The 17091-nt window shown below is 48.7% G+C and overlaps 2 protein-coding genes across 2 annotated transcripts in view; one reads left to right on the plus strand and one right to left on the minus strand.

Moving 5' to 3' along the window:
• The window catches only part of rudimentary (carbamoyl-phosphate synthetase 2, aspartate transcarbamylase, and dihydroorotase rudimentary), a 27427-nt gene continuing 10336 nt past the window's right edge, over positions 1 to 17091 (plus strand). Inside the window, exons 1-13 of the mRNA XM_076521173.1 lie at positions 1 to 486; positions 2915 to 3053; positions 3118 to 3397; positions 4076 to 4392; positions 4973 to 5555; positions 5656 to 5889; positions 6293 to 6937; positions 7280 to 7832; positions 7912 to 8287; positions 8656 to 9082; positions 9587 to 9785; positions 10244 to 10395; positions 10495 to 10599. Of these exons, the coding sequence (XP_076377288.1) occupies positions 363 to 486; positions 2915 to 3053; positions 3118 to 3397; positions 4076 to 4392; positions 4973 to 5555; positions 5656 to 5889; positions 6293 to 6937; positions 7280 to 7832; positions 7912 to 8287; positions 8656 to 9082; positions 9587 to 9785; positions 10244 to 10395; positions 10495 to 10599 (4134 nt within the window). The 5' untranslated portion in view covers positions 1 to 362. The remainder of the gene's footprint in view (positions 487 to 2914; positions 3054 to 3117; positions 3398 to 4075; positions 4393 to 4972; positions 5556 to 5655; positions 5890 to 6292; positions 6938 to 7279; positions 7833 to 7911; positions 8288 to 8655; positions 9083 to 9586; positions 9786 to 10243; positions 10396 to 10494; positions 10600 to 17091) is intronic.
• On the minus strand, positions 10637 to 16918 carry LOC117222539 (uncharacterized). The gene is made up of 4 exons (XM_033474286.2): positions 16465 to 16918; positions 15825 to 16123; positions 12666 to 14500; positions 10637 to 11451 (listed from the first exon to the last, which is right to left on the minus strand). The coding sequence occupies exons 1-4, from the start codon at positions 16671 to 16673 to the stop codon at positions 10897 to 10899; spliced, it is 2898 nt and encodes a 965-aa protein (XP_033330177.2). The 5' UTR covers positions 16674 to 16918; the 3' UTR covers positions 10637 to 10896.

Here is a 17091-nt window from a genome sequence, read left to right on the forward strand (position 1 = left end):
CGCAATCCGGTTGGCTCGTACGGGGACAAGCCCGTCGCCTCGAACCGGTATTTCCCGCGCGACGTGCGCGCAGCGATCGCGGAAGAAACGGACCGAGCTGAACGGACACCTATCGGCTGGAACCGCGTTTCTCGTGTCAGCATTCTCAGGCGTGCACGAATGGCTATTCAGCCTGCCGAATCCCCTACCAAACCGAACGGAACGTGCCCGTCCCCTGCTCGTTTACACCGCCGAAGCGTGTTCTCAACCCACGGAGCAGGAGGCGTAGCAGGCTCGAGCCGAGCAGAATCGAATCAGTGTACTGTCTGTCGGGTGAGAGCACGCTCGCATCGGAGACGACGGTCTTTGTGTTGATCGGCAGGATGACGCTCGAGCACGCGGCCACCGTCTGCGGAAACGCGAAAAGAGCCTTCCTCTTGCTCGAGGACGGATCCGTGTTCCCGGGAAAACATTTCGGCGCGGAAATATCGGTCGACGGCGAGGTCGGTGAGTATTCGATCAGCACGTGCTTTCCGTTTCCACTGCGCAACCAGTATGCGGATGCACGTGTTCGTCGTTTTCCGCTCACCGTTTTAGCGGGGATTCCGCTCCGTTTTTTTCCGGACGCGGCGGATCCCGCGGCCGCGGTTCGAACGATCGCGATTTATAAGGCCGATCCGCGTGCACGTGCGCGCGGATCGGAGCGACGTCGACGGGACGACGACGTTCCGAAACGTTTCGTAGCGTGCGAGATCAATCTGCAGACCGGCCACGTGGGTCGGCTCCGAGCTGATCGTCGCGTCACGCCTAACCGTGAACTTATTCGCTGTGATTGCCGTGTCACGGATTTGTTGACAGCCTCGTCTCCGTGCCGCTGTTATGCCTCTGCCACGTTGTATGCATGTGCGACGCGCGTACTTACCGGCCATCGCGCTTATCTGAATACCGCTGAGTCGGTCGCCGACAAACGGAATCGTTCGGTGTGTTATCTCGGCGCGCTCCGTTTCGTTGTTCCTCCGTTTGATAGTCGAGCACGATGTACAAACGCGTAAAAAAATTTAACAAATTGATCCGCGCGTTCGCTCCGCCGTTTCGAATCGTTCGGCCGGTCCGTCGCGAAACGCGCGGCAGAATGTTTACGCGCGTAATCGCGCGGCGACGATTCATTCGTTGCTCTCCAAATATCTGGTAATAGTTCCGAATTCGAGCACGCAGCCGGCGTGCTGGATTCGAGCGAGATCTATTATCGTGACAGAGCTTGGAACCGCGAAACAAGTTTCGTGAAACGTTCGATAGACTCGTTTCTCGCCGCTCGATGTTTCTCTTTTATCTACGACTGGTCCATGTAGAGTTGCGGAGCCGGTTCCGCGGACCAATTGCTGTACGCTTTCGGTTTCCTTTCGGGTATGGAACACGTGATAAACCTTACTCAATGAATATAAAGTTCATTATACTCGATACAAGGACACGGCGATTGGTCATCTCAATCGACTTCGTTACCCTGCGATCTCTGTTTACAGTGCTCGATAAAAGAGTAAGGCGCTCGATGTATGAATGGGTTAGTGCGAAGGTAGATTAGAAGCAAAAGGAGTGCTGTTATTTACTAACTCGCGTACCCTTTACCGATCAAATTGATCGTTAACGCTAGATTTACGGAGCAGAAGAAACGGCTGTTTTATATTAGTTCATAAAAGTAACAATAAGACATTTATTCTGATTTTTAATAAGTGTTATTGTAAGTAACATTTGTAAGTAATATATAAATTGAATAAATAGCTTATAAATCTATCTTTACGATATGAATAGTCGTAAACTAAAAAATTAGTCACCCGTCATTTTGACGGGTTCCATAAATCTTGTGTTAAGAGAATGTACGGTTAAGTTAATTTATGATAACTTTATTATCTACTTCCGCTCGTCTTTCTAACATTCTGGCGTTTGCAACTTACATTTTATAAAAGCAAAATTTTCGTAAATGGGACTTACGCCGCTACGGTCCCAACCCATTCCGTAATTTTTTATGAGATACAATGTCGAGAGTCTTGTTCCTCAGTCCAGCGGTGTACAGTGATGTCTCCCTAATTGACGCTCAGATTCTGCACAAAAATGGACAATTTGGAAAGAGTAGACACCATTATTCGAGCCTTGGAACTCGTTTTTATAGTTACCCATTGTCAACAATTATAAGGACGAGCTGCAATACTCGAATATCGTATCTACTCTTCCCAAATTGTCCACTTTTGTGGACAATCTGAGCGTCAATTAGAGAGACATTACTGTACTAACGGGACGAGTGACGTTCCAACGAACATTGTGTACACCAGGGGTGGCCAAAGCGTCGATCGCGTAACTATTCCTATTCGTCCGCCTGTCTGATGCTATCTATGTTCATTTGAAATTTAAATGTTTCGCTTTAAATTACCACTTTTCTTATGATCACTTAACAGCAGACCAGCGTCTATAATTTAATCCTTTGCACTCGAGTGGTGACTCCGAGGCACTACTAAAACTAATACATCACGTTCCAAAATAATATTTATATTACCAAAGCTTAGATATAAAAAGATTGTCAAAAGTCTAACTGTTGTACGAGTCACAAGACTCAATTTCACATGCATGAAATAAACAAACTTTGTCATATAAAATGGAGATACTATAAGTCGGAAAAGTTAATTTAGATTTACAGTTAAAATGACTTCGAGTGCAATTTCATATGCATGAAATACACTTTGTCATATAAAATGGAGACACTATAAGTCGCAAAAGTTAATTCAGATTTACAGTTAAAATGGCTTCGAGCGCGAAGGGTTAATAAATCGGGTCGCCCATAAGGATCAAAAGTTTGGCCACCCCTGGTGTACACCATACGCCACACGGTATATACAGTACACGGTCTACATGTTGTCCGTATCGACATCGTTGCATTTTTTTCCAGTCTTCCAGACCGGTATGATGGGTTACCCGGAGTCGCTCACAGATCCTTCCTACCACGCGCAAATCCTAGTGCTCACGTACCCGCTCGTCGGGAATTACGGCGTGTTTGGCAACGAGGTCGACGATCACAGGATCCCGCTGTAAAATCCCGCCTGATTTTCCCGCCGATCGCCACCGTCCCGAACTACAAAAGCTCTTTTTCAGTTGGTTCGAATCGCATCGGATCTGGGCGACCGCCCTCGTGGTCGGCGAGATCTGCGCGACCCCGAGCCATTGGCGGCAAACGAAAACGTTGTCCGAGTGGATGGTGGAACAAAACGTGCCCGGGATTTACGAGATCGACACCAGAGCCCTGACCAAGGTTATCCGCGAGAAGGGCACGATATTGGGCAAGATTGTCTTCGACGCGCCGCCCTCGAATCTCACGGCACCTCTCTGTATACCAGATCCCAACAAGAGAAATCTCGTGGCGGAAGTTGCTCAGGTGCGGTATCCCGAAATCGATCGCTCTGCGAAACGTGGCGGCAACGCGATCTCGCCGAACGGGTCCAATTTTTTTCATTTATTCGTAGACGGGAATAACCTTATTGGTTTACGTGTGTTAGGTCGAGTCACGAACGATTTGCGCTTTTTAACAGACATTTATTTTGTTTCTGTTTATTTATTGTATTTTTCTTTTCAGTTTGTTCAGTTTGTCGAATTGGTCGATTTTTTAATTATTGGCAAAAATAGAGACGCGATTTGTTGGCTCCGGAACGCCAAAACGCGACTTAAAGCAGACTGGTAGAATAAGCGTGTAGACCCGAAAGATCTTGTTGGCACATCGAGATCGATAGCGTAGGACAGTTAAAGAGTAGGGCAATTAATTTGGCCATTTAAGATCTTACAGAGAAATGACAGATCAGCAGTCGTTCTTCTGGATGTTAAAGACGCAAGATTGAACTCGCACACGATTCGATCATGGTCCAAAGTATCATATTTAAAAAACGCAAATTTCAAGAAGCTGTGCTGCATCCTCTCGGCAGACTGTTTATGCTTAATCAAGTGTGGAGACATTCAAGATCGGATCTAACAAGGGTGCAGTACAGCATCCTTAGCTATAAAAAAAATATCTTTTTATATAAAAAGGAACGGTAAAGAATGATGAAAAAAATTGTTTCAGTCCGAGAAGAGAACGTATAATCCGGGCGGTCATCCTCGCGTGTGCGTGGTCGACTGCGGACTCAAGTACAATCAATTGAGATGTTTGATCCGACGAGGAGCACGCGTAGACGTCGTTCCATGGAATTACGACTTTACCAAAGCGGAGTACGACGGTCTGTTCCTCAGCAACGGGCCCGGCGACCCGAACACTTGCGACGTAACGATCAAGAACCTCCGATCGGTTCTCCAGTCGCGGACGACGAAACCGATTTTCGGCATATGCCTGGGCCATCAGTTGCTCTGCATCGCCGCCGGTTGCGTCACGTACAAGATGAAGTACGTATCCCTATCCAGACCTGGCCAGATTTTATTTGAAAGAAAAATCAAAAATAGCTGCTTGAATGAATTAATTTTAGATTGTCACTTTCAGTCGTCGTCATTTGATTTTAGGCCGTTATTTGAAAATATATATAAAATCGATTCATTTGAGGTGATGCAATTTCAAAGAACGAATTACAGTAATGTCTCCCTAACTGACGCTCAGATTGTGCACGAAGATGGACAATCTGAGCGTCAATTAGGGAGACATTACTGTATTTCGTTATTTCTTCATTTCAAACAGGCTAGAAGACATAATGCTGAAGTGAATAATGAGCGGAACGATTTCATTTTACGAAATCTTCGCGACAGATTGTTTAAAGAAAAGTATGAACCAGCCCATAAACATTGAAAACTAATTTCACCTGATTATAAAACACGATAACGTGTTCTCTGAGATGATATTTCAAATAACGTCGTCCCGGTCTGTCGCTCAGAACTACCCCTTTCCTCTAACCACTTAGCAGTCTCCCATTTACCCCGAGACAGATCGCCGATTACGATTGATAAATAAAACGTTGCATACGTTCGTGTACAGTTACGGGAATCGTGGACACAATCAGCCGGTCACGCACCACGGCACCGGCCGCTGTTACATGACGTCGCAGAACCACGGTTTCGCCGTCGACGCCACCAAGTTACCAGAATTTTGGGAACCGCTGTTCACAAACGCCAACGACCAGAGCAACGAAGGCGTCCTGCACACGACACTGCCGTACTTCTCGGTGCAGTTCCACCCGGAGCACGTCGCCGGCCCCGAAGACTTGGAATGCTTGTTCGACGTGTTCCTGGACGCGATGAAGTGCGAGATCGGCGGCGACGCGTCGTCCAACAACGAGCGATCATCCGTCAAGGAGAGATTGACGGAGAAGTTGAGCTACCGTCCACCGGCTCCCATCGCCTCGGCGCGCCCGAAGAAGGTGCTGATCCTCGGCTCGGGCGGTCTGAGCATAGGCCAAGCCGGCGAGTTCGATTACTCCGGCTCGCAGGCGATCAAAGCGCTGCGAGAGGAACGCGTGCAGACGCTTCTGATCAATCCGAACATCGCGACCGTGCAGACGTCGAAAGGCATGGCGGATAAAGTGTACTTCCTTCCGATCACGCCCGAGTACGTGGAGCAGGTGAGAGCGAGCGAGACCGCCGCGGTTCGAGCGATCCGCGCGATCGCGATCCAACTCGCGAGCGATCGGTTGATCGAACGGTCGATTCTCTTGATTGCAGGTGATACGATCCGAGAGGCCGGACGGCGTGCTCTTAACATTCGGCGGGCAGACTGCGCTCAACTGCGGCGTCGAACTTGATAAGAACGGGGTCTTCGCGAACTATAACGTGAAGGTCTTGGGAACGCCTATACAGCCTATCATAGAGACGGAGGACAGGAAGATATTTGCCCAACGCATCAGCGAAATCGGCGAGAAAGTCGCGCCGAGCGCCGCGGTCTGTTCGATTCAAGAGGTGAGACTGTTTTGAGATCGACTTCCACGTTCGTAAAGAATAAAGCGACGTTTTTACGTTCCATCATGAATTCCATACGTTCGTTTATTTCTTTATAAACATGCGCATACCGAACGCTCATGTTTACAACGAAAGCATGACTTACGACGAATATCGGAGAATCAGTGAATCAAGGTTTAGAAAGTCCTGTTCGAAATGTGGTAACATTGAATAAAAATATGTCGATGTTATCGCTTTATGGACTTCGCTGATAACAACGTCCTTCCTGGACGGCCAGAGCGAAGTTGAAAGAGTTATTATGTAATAATTATTAATACGAAATGTTATCGAAGAGTTATATCGTACAATCAAACGTTGCGTCGCTTTTATTTTATATAAAATTCCTTGTAATCGCGTTTCGCAGGCGTTGGAGGCTGCCGAGAAGCTGGGCTACCCGGTCATGGCCAGAGCGGCGTTCTCTCTGGGCGGGCTGGGCTCCGGATTCGCGAACACCAAAGAAGAGCTGAAGATACTGGCGCAGCACGCGTTCGCCCACTCGAATCAGTTGATCGTCGACAAATCGCTGAAAGGGTGGAAGGAAGTCGAGTACGAGGTTGTACGCGACGCGTACGACAACTGCATCACCGTCTGCAACATGGAGAACGTGGATCCTCTCGGGATCCATACCGGGGAATCGATAGTGGTCGCACCGAGCCAGACCTTGTCCAACAAGGAGTACAACATGCTCCGAACGACGGCGATCAACGTGATCAGGCAGTTCGGCATCGTCGGCGAGTGCAACATTCAGTACGCGCTGAATCCGAACTCCGAGGAGTATTACATCATCGAGGTGAACGCCAGGTTGTCACGGAGTTCGGCGCTGGCGAGCAAAGCGACCGGCTATCCGCTCGCTTACGTCGCCGCCAAACTGGCCCTGGGCATCCCGTTGCCGGAGATCCACAACTCCGTCACGGGCAAAACCACCGCCTGCTTCGAGCCGAGTCTCGACTACTGCGTCGTCAAGATACCGCGATGGGACCTGGGCAAATTTCACCGAGTTAGCACCAAGGTGCGCCGACGACCGTTCTACAGTGACCCGCATTAACAGTCCTTGAAACATCAGCAAGAATCATCTCGTTCAATTTTGAGAAAAGTTATTCCGTTTCAAAAGCTGTCCGAAGAATATTTCTATCATTTTCGTCTTGTGTTCTCTTTTATTGTATTCACATTTACGTCTGTCCTGCTCGCTTATTATCATTATTCTTGTTCCTTCTATATTCTTCTAGCTTTTTTTATAATTACAGATAAATGCTGTCATTATTATTAATATTAATGCGAGTCACTGTACGTACAATGTCGCGAGACACATAATTTCGATCGGAGACACGAGACCGACACGGGTTGCTTTCAGATCGGCAGCTCGATGAAGAGCGTGGGAGAGGCGATGGCTATCGGCCGGAAGTTCGAGGAAGCCTTCCAGAAAGCTTTGCGAATGGTCGACGAGACCATCAACGGCTTCGACCCGTACCTGAAGACACCGAACAAAGAGGAGCTGGAGAAGCCGACCGACAAGAGGATGTTCGTGCTGGCCGCCTCCATAAAAGCTGGCTACACGATCGACCAGTTGTACGAGCTGACGAAGATCGACCGGTGGTTCCTCCACAAGATGAAGAACATCATCGACTACTACTTGGTCTTGGAGAACGTGGACCACACGAAGCTGTCGCACGACGTGCTGCTGCGCGCGAAGCAGATCGGCTTCTCGGACAAGCAGATCGCCGCCGTGGTCAAGAGCTCGGAGCTAGCGGTTCGGATACAACGGCAGGAGGGCAATATTCGGCCGATGGTGAAGCAGATAGACACGGTGGCGGCCGAGTGGCCGGCTACCACGAATTATCTTTATCTGACGTACAACGGGACCGCGCACGACGTCGATTTTCCCGGCGGTTACACGATGGTGATCGGTAAGCGAGATCGGACGGGATTGCCGTTAGACTGCGTCGACGTTGGTCTTCGATTGTAGACGACTCGTTTGTCCCGCAGGTTCCGGAGTGTATCGAATCGGTAGCTCGGTAGAGTTCGATTGGTGCGCGGTCAGCTGTCTGCGCGAGCTGCGTAAACTCGGCAAGAAAACGATCATGGTCAACTATAATCCGGAGACGGTCAGCACCGACTACGACATGAGCGATCGCTTGTACTTCGAGGAGATATCGTTCGAGGTCGTGATGGACATTTACGACCGCGAGTGCCCCGAGGGAATTATTCTGTCGATGGGCGGCCAGCTGCCGAACAACATCGCCATGGATCTTCACAGGCAGCAGGCTAGAATCCTTGGCACCTCCCCCGAGTCCGTGGACGGCGCCGAAAATCGGTTCAAGTTCTCCCGCATGCTGGACGGCATTGGTATATCGCAGCCTAGGTGAGTGATCGCCGTCGCGACGAAACTCGAGGAACACGATTTAATCTGATCTAATTTGATTTAATTTAATTTAATTTAATTTATTTATATAAATGGAAAAAATATCCATTTTCACAATAACAGAAGCAGAAACGTGCCTTATTTCGAATGGCGGAGAATCGGTAAATTAGACGAATCAATTTATAGAGCTGTTTCAAATTTTGTAACATTTTCCGCGAATATTTTTGCAGCTTTCGTCAACGACTTGAAATATCCTGTGAAAACGATCTAAATCTAAATCTAAACAATAATATTGACTCGAAGTATATTCGAGTATCGCACGCGTAATTCTAAACTATAAATATAAAATAACGAACGTCGTCGATCAGATGGAAGGAACTGACCAATCTGCCGTCCGCCATCGAGTTCTGCGACGAGGTCGGCTATCCGTGCCTGGTGCGGCCGTCCTACGTGCTGAGCGGAGCCGCGATGAACGTGGCCCATTCGAACAACGACCTGGAGTCGTACCTGAAGAACGCGAGCGAGGTAAACAAGGAGCATCCTGTGGTTATATCGAAGTTCATCCTCGAGGCGAAGGAGATAGACGTCGACGCGATCGCCTACGAAGGGGTGATCCTTTGCATGGCCGTGTCGGAGCACGTGGAGAACGCTGGAGTGCATTCCGGAGATGCAACCCTTGTCACTCCGCCGCAAGATATCAACGCCGAGACGCTGACCAAGATCAAAATGATATCGAAAGCGGTGGCCGCGTCGCTCTGCGTCACCGGTCCCTTTAACATGCAACTGATCGCCAAGGTAATTATCTGCGCGATCTATACGATCCATGCGATTTATGCGACGCCGATGGTTTCGAGAGACCGCTCGGATATCACGCTTTTCACCTTCGCGAAGGAACTCGTTAGAATTCATAGGTACTTCGATTAGAAACCTTATCTGCAGGTACTCGGTTCGGAATCATAATAATTCACTCATTAGGAGACCGGTCTTTAAGACATGAATGGAATTCCATAGAGAATTAAAGTCAAATGTCCCCTAACCAATTAAAATCTCTAACCCGCTCTGCTTGATACAGCTATGCTGATTCTGGTTTGACCTTTCATCCTGTAATTTAATATCTTGTCTTGATGTCCTCTCTTCGCTTTCGCAAGAAAATCTTGCGCGTATTTCTTTATGAATTGGCTTTTCTCGACAATTGTATCCCTCTTCCAGACTCGCGTCCACTCCCCTATTTAACGCAAGTAATCCTACTGCTGAGAACAACTCGACGAACCAATATAAAAAAGAACCATCTTTTTACAGGACAACGAGCTCAAAGTGATCGAATGCAACGTTCGAGTGTCGAGGTCGTTCCCCTTCGTCTCGAAGACTCTGGATCACGACTTCGTGGCAATGGCCACGCGATTGATAGTCGGCGAGCACGTCGATCCCGTGGACGTTCTCGCAGGATGCGGCAAAGTCGGCGTCAAAGTGCCTCAGTTCTCTTTCTCCAGACTGGCCGGTAAGAACTGCTTTCGCACCGAGCTCTAATCGATCGGGAATACAGTAAATTCTCCGTAATTGTCCTTCAGCTTTCACAATTACTTTTACAATTACATCTGCAATCGGTAACTATAAAAGTGAGCCTCGAGGCTCTAATGATCTAATCTCCTCCTCCTAAATTGTCCATTTGCGTTTACAAGCTGAAGGAAAATTTGTTTTACTGTATTAATAATTATTATAATATAACTTATAATATAATATATAATAATTATTATAATATAACTTATAATATAATATATAATAATTATTATAATATAACTTATAATATAATATATAATAATTATTATAATATAACTTATAATATAATATATAATAAATTATTATAATATAATATATAATATAATAATTATTAACTGTGAAATTAACTGTAAAATTATTTACTGTACACCTTCTAATCGTAACATATTAACGTTACAGGCGCCGACGTGATGCTGGGTGTCGAGATGGTGTCTACGGGAGAGGTAGCCTGTTTCGGCGACAATCGGTACGAGGCATATCTGAAAGGAATGATGAGCACCGGCTTTCATATACCGCGGAAAGGGATCTTGCTGTCGATAGGAAGCTTCAAGGTAACGGCGAGCAGCCCCCGATTTACACGTCTCACCGTTCGAGAACGCCGCGGAATGTTCGAAGAACGATCACTGTGAATCGTTCGCGTTTCGTTGCAGCACAAAATGGAGTTGCTGCCGTCTATCTACAGCCTGCGCAAGATGGGATACAAGCTGTACGCCAGCATGGGGACCGCGGACTTCTACACCGAGCACGGAGTCGAGGTAAGCCCCGGGAACAGTCGATGGGAGACTCGTCGTCTATCCTTACAAACGTAATCTATATTTAAACACACATTTGTCTGTACATGGATGATCGCGTGTTACAAACGAATGAATTGTCTGTGCTTTCGAACGGGTGACACGCTCTCCGCTGGAGAACTCCGCGGAATAACGAAACGCGTTCAGTCTTTCACGAGTATAATTCGGATTTATTGGCGGGATAAATCGAGCTGGTCGGACAGGAAAACTCTACGCCGTGACGCGTCGATAACGACGGAGAGATTTCGGTCGTCGATACGCTCATACGTTCGATGACGCTGCGGAATTATCCAGAAACTTGACACGGTGGATGGTGTCGTCGCTCGTTTCGCCGGTCGGCAAGGTTCGATTCGTCTTGTTCTTTGGATCGATCTTAGCCCGCAGTTTCGATTTGCCGTAACGCGTCTCGTGGACCACGGCCGCGGTGGTGTTTCCAGCATCGTTTTCCGTTCCCGACGACGACGTCGCCGCGTCGCGAGCCTCGGGATCCCGCGAGAATCGGCTCTTCAACGGCGCCACGAACGCCGCGGCTTCCTGATTTCTTATGGGCGTTTCGGGCGGATCGTCCGCCTGAGATTGTGACCGGGCCGCCTTCTTGCGAAGAACGTTGATCTTGTCCCGATGGTTCCTAGCGTTGTTTCTGTACCGTTGGTGCTCGAAGAGCAGCGAGGACAGTCGTCCCGCGTGATCGAGATACAGGGTTTTCTGGTCAACAGCTCCGTACTGATTGCATCTCTCGGCCATTTTAATGAAATGTTCTATAAAGAAATCTAGCAGAGCGCACAACCTCGGACCTTCCAGCTCGGCACAGCGTATCTAAAAATTGCGACAACCACTTGCTAGAGTATCGAGTAGATAAGATTAAAGCAGCGATAAATGAAGAGAGAAGGAACAGAGACTTATTAGAGAGATTTATTAGACAGTTTGAGCCCCCGAACTACCCTGTCTTGAAGTTGTACGGGAACATATCTCAAAGTTCGTCCGTACTTTACCTTTGAAATCTTGTAAACCCCGTGATATGCCAGAGATTGATTGCTTTCAATTTCTCGAAACTATCTCGTCGTTCTATTGCAATCTAATCTAGCTTGTCTTAAAGTAGACACTTCCAGCTTTTATTTAATCAAGGCTGCGTAGAAATCGCACCATGAGAACACGTCTCAAAAAATTATCCGAATTGTAACTTTTAAATCTTGTAAATCCCATGATATGTCAGAGGTTCATTCCTTTCAATTTTTTTTAAACTATCTCGTCGTTCTATTGCAATCTAATCTAGCTTGTCTTAAAGTAGACACTTCCAGCTTTCATTTAATCAAGGCAGCGTAGAAATCGCACCACGAGAACGCGTCTCAAAAAATTCACTTGAACTGTTCCTTTTAAATCTTGTAAACTCCGTGATATGCCAGAGATCGATTCCTTTTAATTTTTCGAAACTATCTCGTCGTTCTATTGCAATCTAATCTACCCTGTCTTAAAGCCGACACTTCCTGCTTTCATTTAATCAAGGTCGCATAGAAATAGTCCTACGGGAACGTATCTTGAAATCCATCTGAACTTTTCCTTTGAAATCTTGCAAACCCCATGTTATGTCAGAGGTCGATTCTTTCGAATTTTGCAAAAACGATCTCGCCATTCCATTGCAATCTAATCTACCCTGCCTTAAAGTAGACACTTCCGGCTTTCATTCAAGCCTAGTTGCATTGAAATAGTCTCGCGAGAATACATCCCAAAAAATTCATCCGAACTGTACCTTTTAAATCTTGCAAAACCCATGATACATCACAGGTCGATTCCTTTGAATTTTTCTAAATGATCTCGTCATTCTGTTGCAACCTAATCTACCCTGCCTTAAAGTAGAAACTTCCAGCTTTCATTTAAACCCCACGAGAACATATCCCAAAAAATTCATCCGAACTATCGCTTCGAATTCGTGCAACTTTCCTTATTTTCCGCGCAACCTCGTATGTACATTTATTCGTCGAGGGAGCAAGGAACGCGAGATTAAATCGTAAAGAAAAAGCGAAACGGCTTACCGAGATTTCGATGATAGCATCCGGTGCTTTGCGCGGGTTGATCAAGGTCTTGTTCGTGACCACCTTGGTGATGACCGGTTTCGGTTCTCGATCCCTGGCGGTCTGCCAGAATTCGTTCGTGACGTATTTCTGATCGTCCTTGTGACGTTGTTGTGTCGGCGCCGACTTCATCACCTGCAACGCCAGCGCCGGATTCATCACGGTCAACTCGTTCCCGGTCAATATGTTCAGCAGCTTGTTGAAGTCCAGCCGCGGATAAAAGTCCTTGTCGAACCGGATGTTCTCCATCGCGTGGAAAACGTACATGACCGGGTTCTCGATGATGCGTTTCAGTTGTTTCTGCGAGTACAACAGGTGGTCGCACGGTATCCGTTGAAGGAGATTCCTGCCCCTGACGAAGTAGTCCCTGAGGATCGGCTCGTACTGGCTCATCCCGTGGTAGACGGTGTCGAGAAACGTGACCAGACCGTCGCCCGTTCTGGTGAACGACCATCTCGACGGGTTGGCCATCTCCTCCATCAGCCAGAAGAACTTGTGCCTGATGTGCGCGGTGGTCAGGCCGTCCATGGTGTCCAGAACGGGCCGGATGAAGGTCTTGTGCAGCAAAAGCGCGATCAGATACACTTGGACTTGGGCGTGCGTCATGCAGGTCTCGAGGTATCGTTCCGCGGTCGGGAACGTGAGCTGCCACTCGAGATCGTCCCCGAGATTTTGCTTGTTCCGTTTCTCCGACACCACGTAACCCTCCGGGACGACGTAGCACCCGGACAGCTTGATCGTCTCGATGTCGTTGGGATCGGGCCAAGTGTTCCGCGGCCGATCCAGCCATTCGAGCGCGCAGGTCGGCCACTGCATCCACATCGCGGGCATGATCTCGTACTGCTCGACGCGGCTCTGCTTCAACTGCTTCGAGACCATCACTTTGTCGCAGTGGATCACGCAACCCTCCCGCCGGATGTCGTCCACCGATTCCTTGTCGAAGCCCAGACAGTCGGCCAGCCGATGCGTGAACATTTTCGTGAAGTGCAGCATGAACTCGGCGCTGCTCGCGAAAAACAGATCGTAGTTGTGCCGCTTCATCGCCTCCCTCAGTCTCCGTTCCTTGCTGTTCGCCGTACGCTTCTTCTCCGTCTCTTTGTCGTACAGCTTCCCGTCCGCCATGAACGTCACCTGTTTGAAGCAGCTCCTCGGCAGGACCGCTTTCTTTATCCAACTTTCGTCTATGCCCTCGTCGGTCGAACTCTGCTCGAGCCTCTGGCTCGACTTCAGGCTCGACTTCTGGCTACGATTGCCGCTGCTGTCGCTGGTCATCGCGTAATTGTCCGAACGGTAGCCGGAGCTCAGGCTGCTCGTGTGACTTTGATTCACGGCCCCTTTCGCACGCGGCGTCTGTTTATCCGAGCGGTGGTGACCTTTCGCCGAACCCTGCGCCGGATACCTTTGCTTCTCGAACGAGGAGGAACCGTTCTCGCCGCTGGAATCGGTCGTGCTCCGCAAGTTGTGATTCGATCGGCTCGCTTCGCCACCGTTTTTGTACAAATTCTCCTCTTCCGTCCGATCCTCCTCCTCCTCCTCCTCCTCCTCCTCCTCTTGCTCGTCTAAAGGCAGGTTAGGCATAGATCTCGCGAACCGTTCTCTGACACCCCTCGAATCCTTCTGTCTCCCTTGTTTCGGCCTTCGAAGCACAGCCACGTCCGCGGGCGGCTTCATGCAGTAAATGCTGTCGCTGTCGCTCCCGAACTCGTCGTCGTTCTCCGCGATCGACGACAGATCTTCCTCTCTCCTTTTGTTCGCCGCCTTGCCGAGTTCCTCGATCAGCTGCAGCTGAATGTAGCCTGGCGACAGAGAAAACGATTCGTTCGAAATAATCTCGCTGGTGCTCGTTACAGACGGAATGTCCCAAGAATGTCTCCGAATCCGGAAATGAAAGGTTTCCGAGGTCGCGCGAAGTGACTTTTATCCTTGGCGGAAATGCGATCCGCGGCTTTGTTTACGAGTTATCAACGAACAAACTGCGACCAATGAGAGAGGCGAGATCAACCGGCGCGAGACGGCCAAGCTGATCGGCGGAACTGGGATAATTACGGGACACCCTGTACAGTAATGTCTCCCTTACTGACGCTCAGAAGATCCACTAAATTGGATCATTCAATTAGGGAGACGTTACTGTACAGTAAATCTTCCCCAATCGATGTTACCCTAATTGGTGTTCAGCTTGTATACAAAAATGGACAATTTGGGGAGAGGAGACACGATTATTACGATCCAGCGTTCTCGGTCCATGAAATTCCTACCGTTTTAGGAAACCTAATTAGCAGTATAATTACGGCGATCTACAGTATGATCTAGACACGCTCGCCACCATGAATATTTTGAAAAAACCACATTAGCTGTAATAAATAGTTTTCTTCGGCATGAAAACGATGCCAAAAGAATCCTCGGAATAATTTATATGGGATTCTAAAGAAATTGAATTCTTCGTGCTTTAAGCTCGCCTTGCTTTCGTCAAAGCGATAACGAAACAGAGCATATGGATGCGATCGAATTATCCGGTCTATCCGAGATTCTCCCCAATTGTCGCTCAGCTTGTACAGTAAAGTCTCCCTAATCGACGCTCATATTGTGCAGAAAAATGGACAATTTGGGAAGAAGAGATACGATTGTTCGAGCCTTGCGGCTCGCGTTTATAATCGTCGATTGCCATCGACTATAAAAATGAGGCGCATGCCTCGTACAATCGACAAATCTAAGCGACAATTCTGGAGAATTTGTTGTAAACATCCGCGTATCGATCGACCCGCGTAAATCGAGACGGCTCGATACCGGATCTACGCTGCTTCTGGCATGTTGCAATCTCGTTTCTTTCTTTCTTTAAAGAAAGAGAGATCCCTCCCGTTTTATTCGGAGATCAGGCGTGCGCAATTCTCCGAGAAAAATGGACAATTTGGGAAGAAGAAATACGATTATTCGAGCCTTGCGGCTCGTTTTCATAATTGTGGACAATTTATAACTATCAGAATAAACCGCAAGGCTCGAATAATCGTATCTCCTCTTCCCAAATTGTCCATTTTTGCGCGCAATCTGGGCGTCGATTGGAGAGACATTACTGTACATCGAACTCGATCGCATCCCCAAGCGAGCCCTTTGTCGTCCTATTACCATCGTGCTTCGTGGTCTGCAACAGCACATTGTACATGGCCGAGTCGTTCATGTTGCTGTAATGCGACTGCAAGTTCTCCTCCGTGATCTCCACGTTGTCGTACACCGTGTAGATCCGCACAGGTTGAAGCGGCTCGGTGGTAGGTCGCACCGTCTGCCTGGTCGACGTGAATCTGACGTTTGTCGCGACGTGCTCCTGCAGAACGTCCGGCAGAAGGGCGCGTTTCTGCGGCGGCAGGCCTTTGTTCACTTTCGTCTCGCGCGACGACACCAGCGTTTCCTTCATGTTCTCGATCTCCCTGCAAAACCGAAACGATTCGTAACCAGGCCCGGCCTCGATCCGCGCCGCGCGCGCGCGCGCCTCGTTACACTGCGAAGCGGAATTATATGTTTTTTTTCGATCTATTACAGCTACGGACCTAGATTAGATTACGATTAAATTAGACCGCTATCGGTATCGGCGCTCCGCGCGTTACGACACGGAGAATTGTTCCCGTTCTCGCGCACCGGAAGTCCAGCACGACGAAACGCGCCCACGAGAAAATCGTGGTGGTGGCCACCACGGTAACGGACGCAGGATCGGGCGCACGCGGGCACACTGATACGAATTTAAACGAGATCGTCTCGTGGGCATCCTTACTCTTCGTAATTCTTGAAGAACTGGACGCACATCATCAGATTGTTCAGCACGAAGCTCTCCGGATAGTTCTGGATCATCTTCCTGAGCCGCAGAAGCTCGACGTCCTCGTACTCGCTCTCCTGCAAGCCCGTCCTGTCGACGGTAGCACGCTTGTTGCCGCTCTTTCTCCATCGCGAACCGTTCTCGCTCTTCGACTTTGCGCTTCCCATCTCGGCACGCTCTCCACGTCGTAACCCGTTCGCGGGTCACGCGTCCAGTCTCGCAGGTCGCAGCACCACCGCCGTACGAACAAGATCAAATTGGTTTGCACGACCGCCTCGAGGATAACCGATCGCCCGCGAACATGTTCGCGCAAGCACCGAAACGACTGATGCGCCCTCGCCGCTCGTCGACAACACAGTAATCCAGTTTCAGGGCACCGCGGCGACTGATAAAACACCTACCACCTATCTCATTATCGAACTAGAAGGCAGCGCACGGGTTTTAATCGGTGCTACGATATCGGCTATCTACAAATAAACCGGCCATGAGAAATTCTTCTGTCGCGCGATCGGTTATCCAGCGTCACGGTCGAGGCGCGACCTCTGAGGGCCGAGAACTCTCCGACTTCGTTCTCGACGATGCTCC

The sequence above is a fragment of the Megalopta genalis genome, chromosome 4 (assembly GCF_051020955.1).
Source record: "Megalopta genalis isolate 19385.01 chromosome 4, iyMegGena1_principal, whole genome shotgun sequence".
Taxonomy (NCBI): domain Eukaryota; kingdom Metazoa; phylum Arthropoda; class Insecta; order Hymenoptera; family Halictidae; genus Megalopta; species Megalopta genalis.

What these genes read in the sequence shown, in the direction of transcription:
- LOC117222539 (XM_033474286.2), bottom strand. Translation starts at nt 16,673, where the DNA reads ATGGGAAGCGCAAAGTCGAAGAGCGAGAACGGTTCGCGATGGAGAAAG. An exon ending in TTCTTCAAGAATTACGAAGA is followed by an intron (nt 16,124 to 16,464) that starts GTAAGGATGCCC and finishes TCGGTTTTGCAG; the next exon opens with GGAGATCGAGAACATGAAGG. An exon ending in ATGCTATCATCGAAATCTCG is followed by an intron (nt 11,452 to 12,665) that starts GTAAGCCGTTTC and finishes CGCAATTTTTAG; the next exon opens with ATACGCTGTGCCGAGCTGGA.